The sequence below is a fragment of the Lissotriton vulgaris genome, chromosome 5 (assembly GCF_964263255.1).
Source record: "Lissotriton vulgaris chromosome 5, aLisVul1.2, whole genome shotgun sequence".
Lineage (NCBI taxonomy): Eukaryota > Metazoa > Chordata > Amphibia > Caudata > Salamandridae > Lissotriton > Lissotriton vulgaris.
In genome coordinates this window covers 1943295138-1943313080 of record NC_141693.1, presented here as the reverse complement: position 1 = coordinate 1943313080, position 17943 = coordinate 1943295138, and the positions used below count along the sequence as shown (strand labels likewise).

General features: G+C 43.5%; 1 protein-coding gene across 1 annotated transcript in view; it reads left to right on the top strand.

Moving 5' to 3' along the window:
• The window catches only part of LTB (lymphotoxin beta), a 40608-nt gene extending 22708 nt beyond the window's left edge, over positions 1 to 17900 (top strand). The window contains exons 3-4 of the mRNA XM_086924604.1: positions 666 to 731; positions 17080 to 17900. Coding sequence (XP_086780730.1) covers positions 666 to 731; positions 17080 to 17495 — 482 coding nt within the window. The 3' untranslated portion in view covers positions 17496 to 17900. The remainder of the gene's footprint in view (positions 1 to 665; positions 732 to 17079) is intronic.
• The last annotated feature ends 43 nt before the right edge of the window (positions 17901 to 17943 follow it).

Genomic DNA, 17943 nt, shown 5'->3' with positions numbered 1-17943 from the left:
TTTCTAATTCTATTAATACAATCTCCTGTCCCAGTTAAAGTTTTCAACAAGGTAATTTTAATCTAACTTTCCAGAACTTTCTCATGGGTGTTATACATATATCTATAACATGTTCTTCTGAATTGGATTTAAACGTTTAAACAAAACTGAATTTTGCTCCTAGTCCTATAATCTTCTTATGCTAATCTAAAAGCCTATAATACAGGTTTCTGATCCCAGAATACCTCTGTATTATTATCTCTTTCAATCCCAGTCTAAACTCCTAATAATAGATCTTAGTTTATGTTTATATCATCATCCCTGCTAATATAAGTATAAACAAATGCAAAACTCCTTCTGGATTCTTGAGTAAACTCCTGTAATGCTATTTTCTAATCCTAGTCTAAAATCATACAATGCCCTTGTATTATAGTAATCACAACAGCTTTACTTCCTCTCAAATACTAGCATAGCTACTGGTATAGCCTTCTAATGCAACAACAGTTCTTGCAATGCAATCCCCCATTACTGACTTTGTTTCAATAAAATTAACTTTCGATTACGCTCTAGACATCTATAATGCAATCTATAGGCTTCTTCTCTCAACATTCCTGCTGTTTTTTGGTAGCCATTCTTTCCATAACATATTTTCACCCTAATCAGTGCTATGTGTCCATTGTTTGCAGGTAAGAGCAACTCGAGAGAAAGACATCAGCATGGGGATGTGATCAAGCCAGTTGTTCATCTAATGGGTAAGTAAAAGGGAGACACATGAACAGCATGCTCAACCAGGAATCTCATAGGGTGGCGAAACAAAAAGTCAATTTGACTTGAAAAGCCAAACATAACACTGAGCATAAACAAAAAGCTGCAGACACTCACCATGATTTTGGGGGAATGTCAACACGGGATTAACTTTAGTCTATCTGTCACTGCATTTCCCAAGGTAGCTAAGATCCACCTTCTGTATTCTTCTGACTTGTGTCATAATCAGGTGAAAATCACACACAATCGTGTACTCAAAGCAGAGGGATAGGGTGTGTGAGGGAGGGATTTGTGTAAAGTGTGATCTTGGTGCTGCAGTTACAAAAGCCAACTCAGGGCCTAGGGATTGTATTTATGAAGCACATGGTCCCAGAGCGAAGGGTTCATGCACCAGGAGTGATGTCCGCAATAGTGCCAGAGACCTGAGGTTTCCTGTCTAAGTGGTGTGATGGTGCACAAAAGCAGAATGTATGAGGTTCCTTCTTCTCCTTGGATAGCAATGAGGAGTAAGTTATATGCCTCAGCCACAGCGGAGGATATCGGTGTTGTAAAAGTACAAAGAGCAAGAGATTTATGCCTCTAAGGCTGGTTTTAACTAGTTAAAACATAGATTTAAAAAAAGTTTGTGACAATCATTGTACTAAGACATTGAACAAAAGGAACACTGACTGTGAAAACAACTGATAACAAAGCATAAGTTACTCACTGTAGTAGAGCACAAAGCTGGTGGTCCATAGTTTTCTCTCCACCATGGGCTGACCATAGTTACTCAGGAGGTACTGAGACATAGCTTGCACAACAAAGCACTTGGTAACTGAACACAATGACTTCACAGCCCTCCTCCCTAGTTTCCACCCCTCATTCCTTGTCTCTCTGTTTGCACTTAGGTGCATGGACATGGAGGGAGATGGTCTACCATTATAAAAGTCACTATAGTGAGACGGTTCATCGAGTACCTGCAAGTTCAGGGAGGGGGATGGTCTACCAATATAAAAGGCAATGTAGTGAGACGGTACAGCGAGTACCAGCAAGTTCAGGGAGGGGGATGGTCTACCAATATAAAAGGCAATGTAGTGAGACGGTACAGCGAGTACCAGCAAGTTCAGGGAGGGGGATGGTCTACCAATATAAAAGGCAATGTAGTGAGACGGTTCATCGAGTACCTGCAAGTTCAAGGAGGGGGATGGTCTACCAATATAAAAGGCAATATAGTGAGACGGTACAGCGAGTACCAGCAAGTTCAGGGAGGGGGATGGTCTACTAATATAAAATCCCAAGATTGTGACACGCAAGTTTTCGTGTCACAGTGAGTTGCACAGCCTTTTTGCACATTTGCAAAATATTTACACGTACTCAATAATTTTGTCAAAGTTCATCCAAATTTTATTTGCATAGTTCATCCAGCTTTATCCGTTACGTCAAGGAAATGAAGATCAACTTTTTCAAGCATTGTAAATGACACTGGAATTGCCCATCCGGGCCTACTTCCAGGCACGTAATCTGTCTCCATTCCTCCTGCATATTTTTTTCACCCAATGCATTTCGGTCTAACTTCAGACCTTCCTCAGGGGTATCTATAAATATTGAAAGTACACGTCAGCCCCATACAATTCATAATCAAAATTAATTTCAAACGCAGACTTTGTGCTGCTCTGTATGACATCAAAATATAAACCATCATTTATAAAAACAAACGTGCCCATCCGTAAACATGTATCCCCTGGATCACCTACCTTTCAAGGTTACCAATGTGATGTTAGCTCAAAATTCCTCTGTGTCCTGAGTAAAATACCCATTGTTTCAATCCCCAAACACTACAGTTTTCAACCTCCCATATATACCGCCCATGCTCCATCTCCCCGGTTTTTGCTTTTCTTTATTAAGTTGTTAATACAGCCTGTATAATCACAAAGTTCAAATCCTGTAAAAAACCCACGAGTACATATTTAAACATACCACCCCCTTTCCATGCTCACTTCTATACCAATCTTTCCAATCTTAAATACTTTCTTTTGATATATTTTCGATAACTTCCCTACTCCTCAAATACCCTCCCTCGAGATCTAATCTCTCCAATTTACCAACTCCAACCCTTCGTGTATAATAACCAATATATCCATACCTTAACAGCCCATTATGTACCTGCAGTATCTTTGTTGTCTCGACCACTCAAAATCCCAGCTGAACCACTGTTTTCAACATCTCAGGAAAACCCCGCTTTTAAATCTAACGTCTCCAGCCCCACCTGTAATCACTCCCGTCACGTGGTTTCCCAACTCCACCCTACATGCAGTCTCCATAATCGTTCAACCTCCCCTGATCTGTCCACCAATGAACTTAAACCGTTATGGTAAAAAATAAACTTAAACAGCAATGGTAAAAAATGTTACGTTCTCATTGTATAATGGAGTGGTGTGGCTCACTGGTTAGAGCGGCAGACCCAGAAGCAGAGAACGGCCTGGGACCAGGGTTCAATTCCCGACACGGCAGGGTCGTGGACCAGGGTCAGCAGACTCGATAATTCTCACCTCGGTGCCTACTCTAAAGAAGGATCACACTCGGCAACTCTGGGCATTAGCTTGCCTCATCTCTACAAAGGCCCCGCACATTCGCCAGGGATGCTTGGTTTCACCTTGGAGATACCCAGTAGGGACCATCTCACAGGGAAAGCCAGGACGGGTTCCCCAGCGGTCTACAGCGCCACGACACCTCAGGGCAGCAGTGCGCTTTACAAGACACATTACATTACATACATCAATCAATCCTTTTTTAAAACACCTTTGTAATCAGAAATAAAATATTAATGCATCCATGATTCGTATAGCATGAAATGTTTTTCTTATGATGACTTATTCTGTCCAGATGACATCTGTTTGGAAGAATCCTTGACCTAACCTTGTATTCTTGCTACCGGTTACATCGCGATTCATCCTCATGGGTGCATTCAGAAGTGGAATGGCGTTTACTAAAATCACACTGAAAGGAGTCTGAAGCAAACAAGTACCTGCAAGTTGAGGCAGGGGGGTGGTCTACCAATATAAAAGTCACTATAGTGAGTCGGTACAGTGAGTAGCTTCAGGTTCATATTACAGGCATCTCCCACACATCTCTCCTTCATAGGTAAGATTACTACACAGAGGACAGACAACCCTAGTAACTGCAACAGTATGGACAAACTGAGCATGAGCGTTCCCAGGGTAATCCATACAGATGGCATATAATGCAGCACTGCTGGCTGAACTGCAGGTGACATCCAAGTGGAACCCAAACTGAAATAAATTATGTTTCATAAAGAGTATTATTTCCATTTGGGGGCGGGGAATTAGAAATTCCAGAGAAAATATGCTTTACTGCAGAATTTCCCATGGAAAACTTTGTGAATATGAGTTCCCATTACAGACTCCAGTAGCTGTCAGGTCTGATATGGAGAACTTCCTATGAAACCCTGACCACTCCTGTTGTGACACAAGAACACAGGGGGTCTAACTAACAGCCAAATTATATAGCTGGGCTGCCAATTCGAATTACCAAGATCTCGGAGTGTCTAAATCACATAAAGACAGCCTAATAAAAAAATAGGGGTGAACACTATGTTTATAGGAAAACCAGACACTTTATAGGTCATTCAAAAATTTGTTTACAAAATCCATACCGTTTAGCAATGGGTTACCATCAAATTGACTTGGTGATCAGTCCTATCATCTGGCCATACCCAGGTGTGAGTAAGGCTAGTCCCCTGATCATTGGGACCTAAAGAGCCACACCATTTGTTGCTGGTTTAGGATTTGGTCCACCAACACAAATGAACCGTCATATGATGGCTGATCTTTAATGGTTAAGTGAATTATAGTGCAACAAAAACAATATAGTGAGTTTAAAATAGGATGATATGTCCTCCTTGTATAAATTTTATTCTGCGGCCGAACTACACCTCCTAATTAAAAACCTAGAACAGTGCAAGAGAGACAGTCAACAAGTATCTGTCTAGTAATGGGCCAACATGTTTCTGCCTATCGGGCAATCTGTCCCATGGCTTTCATCAGGGCCTCTGTTCTTTCACTCGTTGCACTTGAAGTGATTAAAAAACAAAAGAAACACCACCAACACCAAAGTGGAATAATTAAGAAAAACGGTTGAATACGATACAACCTGCAACAACCGGAAACATTAGCCCTCGATGTCAATTAAGAAGTAGGATTTCCTTCATGGTAGGGGAATTGACCTCACCTCACCTGGACCTTGCTCAGGTTCTACGAGGCCCCGCACTCTCCGTCGGTACCTCAAGCTCGCATCTGAGTCTTGGGGGAGGTGGGTCTTTAAACTTCATATCCCTCGGACCCTCTCTCAACGGTTTGCTTTTGACACTCCAGTTGTGAAACAAATCAAAGCATGTCTTTGATGTTCTTTGCCAAGGCCAAGTGATGACACTAAGCACTTATTCTTGTTTTGGTGTCCCTGTATCAGCCTGTGAGACGGACTGGTTACCTTCAGAGGCAAGGTGAGCAAGGGATCGAGAGCAGAGTGAAGCTACTTACTGAGGCCGTCTCTGCCAGTGCTGGTGACAGGCAACTGCCACAACATAGATGAAGTTGTGGATCCAAAACTGGTTCAGATACAAAGGGTTCCCCGGGACCATGGAGCATGTGGGGGACTGTGTAGTAATTTTAGGAATCAGCAGGAAGGATGGAGAGTCATAGAGGGGCATTCCGATGTATTCAGGACCAACCTGTCAGCCCACATTTACTAACATGTGGTGCAAGGCAACTTGCTGAGCTGCACCGTGTCAAATGGAGAGAGCATCAATGAGCCATGTTTACTCAGATATGGCAGAGTCTTGCTCTCTGTCTGCGCTGACGCACAGAGTGCTGCCCAGCCCCAACGCAGGCGTCCTTACATCATGGTGCAAGTGCTTGAGTTATGGGCAGTATTATTTTTGTGCAGGAAGGAGCACCTTTCAGCTCAAAAACAGTCCTCAGAGGCTAGTTCCTTTTTTAAAGACAAGGAAATATCGAGGAGAATTGAAAATATTTCTCCTCGTTTCGCCTATGTTGGGATGGCTTACCATTTTTACACATTCCCACATTTACTACCCTTAGTAAATTTGTAAGTGCGCTAAACCCCAGGTGTGGATGCGCGGGACCGTCCACACTCCACCCATGGAATGCCTTCCCAATGCAGCGTAACACAAGGCAGCGACTTGCACTGTCTTGCGTTACTTTAGATTTACTAAGTGTTGGAAATCAGGAACTGTTTGCATTTCCTGATTGGTCAGAGTTAAGTGGATTAGCCAGGCTGCTTTGATGAGGTGATAAGTAGCCCTGAGGTGAAGGAGCCATTCTGAGAGGAGAGGGTTCTGTTACTTAGGTATGCTAGAGCAAGTGGGAGGGGGTCATAAATAATCATCTGCAACAGAAGGATACAGGTGGGAGAAACCAGTTTCATTACCACTCCTACTCTTTGAACCCAGCCAGATAGCAGGCTTACGGAAGGAAAGTGCAGATCCCAGGGGGAGGGAGAATATGGAGATGAGCCATCCTTGAGGTTGGGTTATCCAGCTCTTGCCTCTCTGCTGAGACTTCAGCCGTATTGAATTTTGGAAAAATAGTGCTTTCTGGGAGACCATTGTGACACACTTTGGAGGACATGGTCATGCTCTGGGGTGTCGTCCTGCATCTCATTGGAAAGGAGCGCCCTCTTGTATGACCCCAGAGAACACTGAATAGGTATCTTAGAGGGGCAGAGCCTATCAAATCTTCTGCTTGAAACAAGAAGAAGAAGAAGAAGAAGGGGCCTGCAGAGAAGTTTGATTTGTACCAAACCGGCCCTGCACTCTGACTGACTGCACCTTCACAATCTGGAACTATTGCCCCGTGGACCTAACTTGCTTGAAATCTGGACTGATGAAGAGCATTGAGGTACACTGCGAAAAAAAGCTCTGTAAATGCTTTTAAGTACGTACATATAAAAGATGACTAGACCAACCACATGAGCCAAGCCACCCACCTTCAACCGCGAGCCGGCCTGGATCCTTGATTCGTCCCGCTGGAAAGCTCCGGAGGTATGACTTCCATATGTTTGACCGGGAACTTGTCTCAAGGCAATCTGGCAAACCCTCACTGAATCAGGACTGGCTGAGAGCTTTGAGGAACCCCAGGAGGAAATCTCCAGAAACTTTAACAGCTCATGCAGAGTTGAGATCTTTATGATCCTCCTTTACCTGCAACTCAGCAGACAAAAGTTCATAATTAAGTCTAAAAGGAAGAAAGAAAGATGGGGTGAAGGGAAAGAAGGCTGGAAGGTTAAAAGGAAGAAAAGGTGATAGAAAGGAAGGGTGATAGAAGGATCATAGGAAGGATTGATGGGCGAGTAAATGAAAGGATGGGTGAATGGATAGATTAATAGAAGGGTTAAACCATGGTTACTCGCAAACATTTTTCGAGAGGCCAAAATGTATGCTCAGTGATGTGTCCGAGAGTCGCACTGATGCCTGCAGGGTGTCGGTTGGGGGTAGATGATGGTAAGGTGGGTGTAGGGGAAGTGAAGCATACACATCTGATGGCAGAACTGCACAATATAAAACCAGAAACCTGGGATTAATCCCAGCTTCTCCACTTAACAAAATTGTGTTCTCCCAGGAAATTGTTGTATTTCACTTTCCCTCCTCTTTCTTCATAATCACATGTACGAGAACCTTGAAATAAATGACCTTAGGATATGTGCTGTGCAAAACTTTCTCGAGTGTTAGATTTAATAAACTATGATGTTAGTTCATGTATAATAGGATCAAAGGCCACCCAAAGAGTGCACCTTACAACTGGTTTACCTCTTAGTTCACTATTGGCATTGTTGTCAGGGTGAGGGGAGTGGAAGAAGAAATGTTACCAAATTCATGTTTGAAAACTGTCCCTCTTTAAAAAAAACTCTGCAATGATATAATCTGATATACTAAGGTGAAACAGTTCTGCATGTTAATGAAATATACTTTTAGATTTTATCATTGTTTAGCACTTATTCTGCAAGATGTGTTTGAAAATGAAGGTGTTTCTAAAGTTAAACGGTACAGGACACCCTAATTATTTCCTTTTTTTAACTTTAAATAACCTTCAAATACATGTTTGCCTTTTTTATTTAACATCTTTTTTAATATAAGTGCTGTATTGAATTAACAGCAGCCCAGTCCTGCTGTTGACCAGGGGGGCAGCATGTAAAGGTCAGGACGGCCGCATGCTACTTTGAGTATCACTGAGTTGAACGATGGCAGAGTAAATGAAAGTCTGAGAGTATGGCTGGATGGGTGGACGGATCAATTGATCGATGAAAGACTTAATTGATGGATGGGTAAGTCAAACAAGGGATGTTTGAGTAGATGTTTGAATGGAAGGGAGCGTGCATAAATGATGGATGTGTGAACAGATGGCTGGATGGAATGGCGAATGGATGGAATGGTGAAAGACTGAATATTGATGAAAGGATAAATGCATGATAGAACGTAAATGTGAAAATCAGTGGGTGGGTAGAAGGGTAAAAGGATTAATTAATAGACGCTTGGATGGTTCCAAGCCACCCACTGATTTTAGGGGTTGTGTAGTGTAGTCTATGTGTCTACACGCCCTAAAGTGTATCTAACTGTGAGAGGGGGGATTCCCTTCTCAAGATCACGCTTTCAAGGCTTGTTTTTGCTCCAAGGTTATTGAAGTGGCAAGGGGTGGCCAGGATTTCTGGCCAGCACCAGCGTGGGACCTGTTGTGCCTCCTCCGGTTCTGCGAACCCCTATTTTAACCCACACATATTTTATTGTCCTGAAGAAAGCCAGATTAGTTATAAGGCACTGGCTGAAACATGTTGACACTCATAGGACGTAGGAGATCGTAACCCGCCTCTAACGTCCCAGAGCCTTATTTTTAACCGCTGACGGAGGCCCTTTTAATAAAATATCCTCACCCCAGGGACCATCCGCCAAGCCGTTTTAATTTCACATACCTGAACACCCTACACCGCACACACAGTGACATACCTGCTCCGCTGTAATCAGGCGTCGAAGCACACCCGGGACACGCTAGGTGTCACTGGGTGGGCCCGATGATGAAGCATGCCACCAACTAGGTTGGTGGGTGAGGGCTTTCCAAAGACACCCAACAGGTGCCACTGCCAATCGGCAAAACGATACTGAGTCGCTATGACAATAATAACATTAATGTCAGACTAACCCCATCTCTAGCTAGTCTCTTTTTGATTTACGTGACTTTTTTACTTAACATCTTTTTAAAGTTAGTGCTATGCTGAATTAACAGCAGCCCAGTCCTGCTGTTGACCAGGGGGGCCGCATATAAAGTTCAGGACGGCCGCATGCTACTTTGAGTATCACTGAGTTGAACGATGGCAGAGTAAATGAAAGTCTGAGATTATGGCTGGATGGGTGGACAGATCAATTGATGGATGAAAGGCTTAATTGATGGATGGGTAAGTCAAACAATGGATGTTTGAGTAGATGGTTGAATGGAAGGGAGCATGCATAAATGATGGATGTGTGAACAGATGGCTGGATGGAATAGCCAATGGATGGACTGGTGAAAGACTAAATACTGGATGAAAGGATACATGGATGATAGAACGTAAAGGTGAAAATCAGTGGGTGGGTAGAAGGGTAAAAGGATTAATTAATAGACACTTGGATGGTTCTGATTGTACTTTTGACTTTAGGGGCTCCAGAATCTGCACTTGAGATGTATTCATGCTTCTTTTTCCATAATGTGTAAATGGACAATCTTATGAATGGTCACCCAGTTGAAATTTAGAATGTAGGGAAATGTGTGGGTGTAGTGCCCCTGTCATATAGATACTTCTTTATATATACCGTGTTAAGTTAGCATGAACTTATTACATGTTTAAACGCCATTTTTCCTTCGGCTTCAGTTTTGCACACGACACATACTTGTTGTTGTAGCTTTCAAACTAGAAGAGTGATGTGATTTATTTGAGAATAATGTGTTATTATTCTGATATCAGTTTTGCTTGGTACACTGTCTGAACAGTGAGTGCTGAACCCTCTAAGAATAACTCGATACAAGGTTGCTGGGAGGTCTGATCCTCGCACCACATTAGACATAACATAAATACAGTTGCTGCCAACATTGGGCTCTAAGCGGGTTTAAGATAGAGTTACAGGAAATGCAAAAACACACTTGAAGATGCTTCGCATGCAGAGAGCTGGTAGCTGATGATGTGATCCTCTCCTCCTGACATTTAGAGGTATGGGCCCGCCCTGCTAAAACCCAAAAGAGACCTTCATAATATAATATAATATGCTAAATAGGGAGGTGAGAAATAGGTGTTGTTAATTCCTATTCATTTTAGCATTATAATATGCTATCACCGTTTGCGTACTATGGACTAGTAACTATGCTGATAACTTTGATTCTTATAATCTGTTTGTTAGTATTGTACAAGATACTGCGTTTGAGAACATTGCATTGATTAATAAATATTTCAAAATTGCATGTGTCCTCTTTACTCCATGTTCTGGTTTGAAATGATTATAGAGCGAAAGAGTGTTCATGTGTTCCACGATACCTGAGGTAACCTAAGTTCATGTTCTGGTTTGTGTAAGTCATTGGGAGTTTGTAATGACCAATGAGACACTGTAGCTAGCTAGGTAAGGGGATTTTGGATACTGAGGTGAGTTTTGGGTCACCCTAATTCACTAAGGTTCTAGATCTCTATGCATAGTTCTGTGGGAGAACGGAAACCCTGCTACACCCCGGGGGAGTATCATTACTAGGATCACTGCCCTGTATACTGGATTGTATTGCTTAGTATTTTGTTTTGCTATTAAATTAAATTACTGTGTTTATATTAAGATGAGCATTCAGCTGGAGAGAAGTTTATGGTGGCTGTTGAGTTCTGGGCTCTTGTCCCACACACTAGATCCCTGTGAAGCCTGTGTCTCCTCGCCCTGCAAACCTGAGAGACAAGTGCAGAAATGGTTGTACTTGGCCCGGTTTGCAGAGCCCCAGAAGGACAGACCCCGGTACATCAGAGGCAAACGACCTCAACCCCCAAGGTTGTGGCCCAGTAGCTCCTGTCTGCCCTGTGACAACTCCCACCACCCCCCAAAGGCTCTGACAATGTCACCCAACACTTACTACAATTCTAGGGTTACTGTGTAACGCAATGTTTGGAGTGTTTTTCTCTCTTACATCCTTCCTGAAAGAAGGAGTGGCCATTTGTATTGTCAAGTGGTAGGGACTAGGGGAGGAGGGAACACAAACAAAAAACATATTATAAAGAAAGTAAAATGCACTTACCTGCTCCGGAGGCTGCCGCCTTCCTCCAGATCCTTGTCAGCCAGACGTCCAGATGCTACTGCACAGGCTCCCAGCTGCCAATGACGGCGTTGCTCACATGCTAGGAGTACTATTCTTGTGTGTTTTTCTGTTCACCCTATGTGTGAAGGGTATGCCCAGACGTGGGTCCCGTGCTCATTAAGCCACTGGAGTCAAGCTATCCTAGCTGAAGACGGCTGATAGCCAGAAACCGGTCCTAGGATGCTTGATTCCGGTCCAGGGAAGACATGGCTTGGCAGTTCGGGATGGACTGTTCCCATGACGCACAGGGTCAAGACTGATTTGCATATGGCCATGTCTGAGCTGGGGTTGCTTGGTGAGCAAAATAACGATGGATTAAACCGAGATCTGTGACTGGGGGTGAATGTTTTGCCAATGTGCAACATTCCGTCCATCATCTTGTGTGTGTTTTTTTTTTAGGAGTACTTTTACCAGCATGTGAGCAGCGCTGGGATTAGTCTGAGCACCTTGGTTCGGCACTCAGACATAGACTGGGAGCCGGTGTTGGTTTCTCCAACCAGCTGTACAATGCAGCTAGATGGAGAAATGCCAAGTGCACATGACGGTTTGGTTGGCCCCAGAGGGCTGGCCAAACCATCACGCGCACTTGGCAGTGCCCACCACTCCCCCCTCCAGTGTACGTGGCCACACCCCTCCTTCGGCTCAGTTCCAGCCTGCAGGATGAAAAATAAAATGGTAGTAAAATGTTTTATTGTCATTTTAGTTTTGTCTTTTGCCTCTGCTGGCTTTCAGCAGGGGGCGGTCCTGTATATGTATAGGATGAAACAAGAGTCCTGAGAAACCAAAAATGAGTCTGGAAAGTATTTTAGAAACAGTTTTTCAGTTGGGGTACTAAAGTACAATTGGTAAATGTTTAACGTGTCACCTTAAATAAATAAATACAATGAGTGGGAACCCAGGGCAGTGAAGCAGGGCAGGAGTTGTGTGAAGAAACTCTGTGTTCTCCAGAAGAAGGCTTGCTGCAGGTCTCAAGACATTTCAAAGGCTGCCAATATTTTAGACTGTTTATGTGTGACATATCCATATATTCAGTTTTCTTATGTGGGACATATGAATGCCCTATGTGTTTACTTTCAGTGATGCATAATAGAGAACCGAGAACTGAAAAGAGAACCACAGTTATACCTATGTAGTAACTATAGCTACAAGGTTTTTAGTGTCAGTAAGCAATGGGCGCACAGCCTATGATAGAAGCACAGGAGTATAAGTTCTAAGCAAAAATTGTATTGGTGGTGCAACTGGGTGAATGGAAAACCTTATTAACCATTCATGAGTTAAACCAGCAAGCTGGATGAAACCCGTATGTCAAGGAAAAAGAAGTGCTGTTACATGTTTGACCAAATAAAGAACTGAAGATCTTAATCTACAAAAAGAATCATCATTCCTCTGCAACTTTAATTGTGTTACTATTACATATTTGACAATATATTGACTATCTGACTAATAGATGTGTGTGCATAGGGTACTTCTTATACCTATGTAGTAAAACAGGTTCCCCAAATTACCCACGGTTGTGGTATAAAAACTGCCTCAGAACTGCCCAGCGGTATTCCGAAAAGGCTTACATAAGCACACTGACATACACTGACGTACTTTCTTTTGCTAACAGGGTCACCTTACATATATATATTTGGCATTGTAATAACCAATTAAACACTAACCTTGGACAAAGTGCTACGCTCGCGTAGTTTGCAAAGTTTGCGCTACTTCCCACTACGCGAACTGCACGTAGCACAGTGCAAACACGCGTAGCGTAGTGCAGCGGTCCTTTTTTGCGTACTCGTGGTCCTCAACGTCAAGTTGGCGACCGCGAGCAAGCAAAATGACATCCCGGCGAGACTTTTTCCTCGTTCTCGATCAGCAACATGAAGTTGCCGATCGCGAGCGTGGAAAATAAACCTCCCGGCGAGATGCTCAACGCGGGGAGGTCAGGTTTCTCATTGCGAGTGGTCACATATGCTCGTGATGAGAAAGCTGCCGCTCGAGTAAAAATCTACTCGAGCGCCAGAAAACTACAGCTCGCACTGTGCAAGATGCCGTTTTCAATGATTGCACAGTGCCGGATGCTTGTCTGCACTGTGCAATCATTGAAAACGGCATCTTGCACAGTGCGAACAGGGTACTACGCAGTTCGCATAGTGCTACGCGTAGCTCACGTAGTGCGAAGTGCACTTTGCGTAGCTTCACGTAGCGCTACTTCGCAATCTACACCGAGCCCTATTAAGAATACATGTTTTGGGAGCATGACTACAGTTTAATGACCTTGAATGTTATGCCTAGTACACATTGCAGTTAAAACTAACCGTTTGTTAAGCCATAATAGTCAATCAAGGACAATGCTTGGTAATCTCAGATAGCCACCACCAAATAACCTGGGAATCCCTGTGCCACTGTCATGAAATCAATATCTGTTCAATTACCACTCTGGTAAACTGTACCAGGTTACAACATAATTACAGGGGCGTAGCTTGGTCTGTAAGATTGAGGAGGGGAGGTGAACTTTAGATTTCCAGACAGTTGTGTTGGCGTATAATGTTAAAATACATTATATGACATGGAGACTGTGTGAGATGGGCTTAAAGGGCAGTGGAAAGGCAGAGGAATGGGAACGGTATGAGTACTAAGTGAAAGAAGCACAATATTTTGTCAAATAATCAACATTTTTTAGGACTTTCAAAACAGAGATGCGAGAGAGAGAGAGAGTGAGTGAGTGAGTGTGTGCGTCTGTGTGTGTGTTTCAGTGTGTGCATGCACAACTCCCAGGTGAAATTCGACAGACACCTCACTATACCCGACTGAAAGCATCTGTTCCCAACTATTCATCTGAAAGTACATCTATTAGGGGGTGTAACACCCCAAACACCCCCCTGAAGCTACGCCTATGCATAGGTATTTTTCAATGGTTATGATTAACATGGAAACCAAATGGCAAAGGATCGGCCTGGTTCTCTGTCCTCTCTAAGCCATTCTGGATACAGGTCATTGTGTTCACACAGGCAAAGGGAAGCAGTGACCCTTCCTACCCCTTTCCACCTTCTCAAACGCACTACGGCACCTCCAGCCCCTGGAGAAGGGCATCGTCCTCCACTCACGGCTGACCGGATTGGGAAAAGGTGTCTTTTTCTCTTTCTGTGCTTTCTGAAATCCTCCAGCGCGTCTCCCTAATCACAAGACAAGGTGGTTGCTCCAGGCACCAGTTTGATATTTCGTTTAAAAAACAAATGCCTTCAGCAATCTAAGAAGAGCTCAAATTTGCCTGACCTTCAATTTAGGCCAGGTACTGCGTGTCCAAGCATTGAATTGTGTTGGTAAACAACCTTTACAACGGAACTTTTACAACTCACTACCATTACGACGCAACTTTTACAACGCAAACCATTACAACGCATTGCGCTGGGGGGCACTCTAGGATAGGGAATAGGTTTAATGTACTATCCAACACCTTCCCTACTATCCACGGGGACAGGAGTTGGAATAGTAAATTAAACTATTCACTATCCAGCGCCCCAAAGCACTATGCGTTGTAAAGGCATGCGTTGTAAAAACCACATTGTAAAGGCATGCGTGGTAAAAGCATGCGTTGTAACGTCATACATCCAACTGTGTTAGGCTAACCCGCAATGTGTGGACTTGGCAGGGCTGGGAGTGAAGCCAGAGGTACGAGGGCTGCCATGAGGCACCACGTTCTCCTCCTGCCCACAGGCGAAGCACCTCATGGAGGGTTAGGGCAGCACGAGGCACACACAGCTTAATGCACAATATCCTGTAGTGTTGCTAGTGAACTGGAGAGCTCAGAGCTTTCTCCACATGCAAAGAGTTCAGCTGGGCTGGATTCGGAGAAGCGCTAGGCGGTCTTACCAAGAATGAAACCGCGTAACATCCTCCTGTGAGGAGCCGGAAGTAGACAGAAGTTACCGTGTTCTCTGAATATCATCTGTGGGCTTATCACGTTTGCTTCCAGGTTTCAATATTATTCAGCTTAATTAAGTTTATTTTAGCAATCTTTGAACGGTTAAGGCAGAGGCGTTTCAAGGCATGGGCAAGAAAAAAAAACAATCTTTGTCAAGCCCATTTGGCCCCACAATAAGGGCCAAGAATCAGTAATTGAATTCTTGTTCTATTTCCAATTAAAGTCAATCCAACATATATGCATTTCAGGAGAATATTAAAAAGATACACGATTACAGCTGACAAGCTGAAATATCTCAATCAGTTCAGTTTTAATAGGATAAATTTATCACAGCCACAGCAATACAGAAATTGAAAATTAGAAATAGGTGTTTCTTAAAGACACTCCGATTTTTTCTCCTAAACATGAATACATTCTAAAGTCATCTAATCAAGATTCTAAGTTTAGAATAAGAATGGTTATTAGAACATTGGAATGTTGGGAGCTCCATTGAAAACAATGGAGTGCTCTGGGCTTATAATGGCTGGTATAAGCCTGGAGCTCCAACATTCCAATGTTTCTTTGTTCACAGCTCTGGCTGTGAAAAAAGGCTTCAGGGAACCTGAGGGGATTCCAATCCCCTCACGCTCCCAAAAGGCTTTGTTTGTTTTGTTAGAACATTCTGTCCTCTAGTGACAGAATGTTCTAATAGCCTTATAGCCCTTCGTAGATGGGCTATACCGCTATTAAAGTCCCTCTCCCTTGTTAAAGGCCCTTGCCTTCGGCTCGGGGCCTTTAACGTTGGAGAGGGCCTTTAATAGCTGGTATAGCCCTCTACGGCGGGCTATAAGGCTATAATAGAATAGGGTCTGAAGGAAATTTCAGAAGTTCCAGAAGGTGTCAGCCTAATGTTGACTCCAGCGAAAGCCTTACACAACAGGAATAAGTGTTTAGCATGAAGCTTCACACTTGCAAGAATAAAGGAGGCAGAGAGGTCTGAACCTCTCAAAGTCTATGGGAAACGACTCTCTTCTAACAGTGTGAACACTATTGTATCTCGCCTTCCACCCCACCAAGTACCAATGATGTATCTTCTTGTGCTGTGTGTTTGCAGCATCACCAGGTGTTCCCATCCCACAGAACTTGGACAGTTACTGCAACCTTGAGCATTCCTCGTTCCTGACACACGATGAATAGGAGGCTACATCTGCTCATTAGGACTTCACATTTCTTGCGAAGATTTCTTTTGTCAGACTGTACTATCTAGAAACGAATACAAACAAAATACTCCGTTCTCTAGGTAATGAAACCTTGAAAACACGCTAAACAAGCAAAGTCAATTTCAAAATCACAAAACTTTTAGTCAAGCTAATTTTAATTAAACATTTAGGGGCACATGCATCATTTGAAAGTGCAGTCGCAAAGGGGCAGATTCACTGAATCTGCACCTTTGCGACCACAATTTTTGTATTTGGGATGCATCAACCTAAATGCAAAAATCACCATTTGAGATTGCATTTAGGGAATCGCAAATGGCGATTCCTTAAATGCAATGCAAGATTGCATTTAAAATAGCGATTTCGCTATTATGGAGCGCTAAATACCGCTAAATACCAGTTATTTCAAACTGATGGTATTTAGCGGAAACTTTGAAAAATGCACTAAAGTGCATTTTTCAAAGTTTCAGGTTAGAACACACACCTGCCCTTGGGTCAAGGGCATGTGTGTGCGCAAAATGGGTGCACATCACAAATTCAGAGGTACAATAGGGTGTTCTTTTGACACCCTTGCACCCTTGAAATTGCATGCGAAATTTGCAAGTACTCGAAATCAGGACTGGCAGTGATGTCCATGATTGACATGGAGTAGGTTAACACATCTCTAACATCACCCTGTGCCCACCTTCTGCAAATGAATGTGCCCCCCTACTTCGCATCATCATGTGCACCCTTTTCCACATCACCTGTGCTGTGGAAGAGCCCCCCACAGTAACTCCATATTTAATAACCATAGAGTTTTTGATGGAAACACTGAAAAATTAATTTACTGAACAGCATTTTGCCTTTGTTCCTTTTCCCACAGGGATGGACCCAAGCAACCTAAACCACAGGAAGACTTTGGTGTGGAAACAGGTCTTCTCAAACCATGAAGCACAGGACAACAGCTTCTCGTTGGTGATCCCGCGTGCCGGCTTCTACTACGTTTACTGCCAGGTGGGATTCCGAAACAGCAGCTGCCACAGCAGTGGAAGTTCATTGACTCTATACAGCGAGCTCTATACGTACCACAGCTCCTACAAGGAGGACATCCGACTGCTGCAGGCCATGGAGACCGTGTGCAGCCATGGAAACCACGCAACTGTCTGGTACACCTCCATCAACCAGGGGGCCTTGGTACAGCTTTTAAAGAATCATCGCTTGTCCGTCAAAGTTAGTCATCCTGATCTGGTGGACTACCGTGAAGGGTATACCTTCTTCGGGGCCGTGGTGGTGCCATGATGTGGACAACAGATACAGAAAGCCCACATGCTGTATTGAGGATTAAGAACCAAAAATATATTTTGGGGGCCACCTGTGAGATTTACATTTTAGTGGCTAAAATTCGATACCAGGCTAAAATGTCTAAGTGTTGTTTCATAGCAAGTCAGTGCCATGCTTAAAGTTGCTGCTTGGTTTTGGGGTTCAGGATGAACCTCCTTTATTAAGGGCAGGTTGGTACTACGTTAGTCAACCGTAAGGGAATGAGGGGTTTACTATATCATAATACGCAAGGTTATTATCCACACTCAACATCCTAGGTCTTCTAGCTCACTCCAGAACTCTTTAAAGCTCTTCAGAGGAAGCTCTCTTCTCAGCCTCACACACCGGGTGCATCTCTGCACTGGCATTCAGCATTACTCCAACACCATGCAAAGCTCCTCCCGTGCTACATGCACACTCCTAGCTC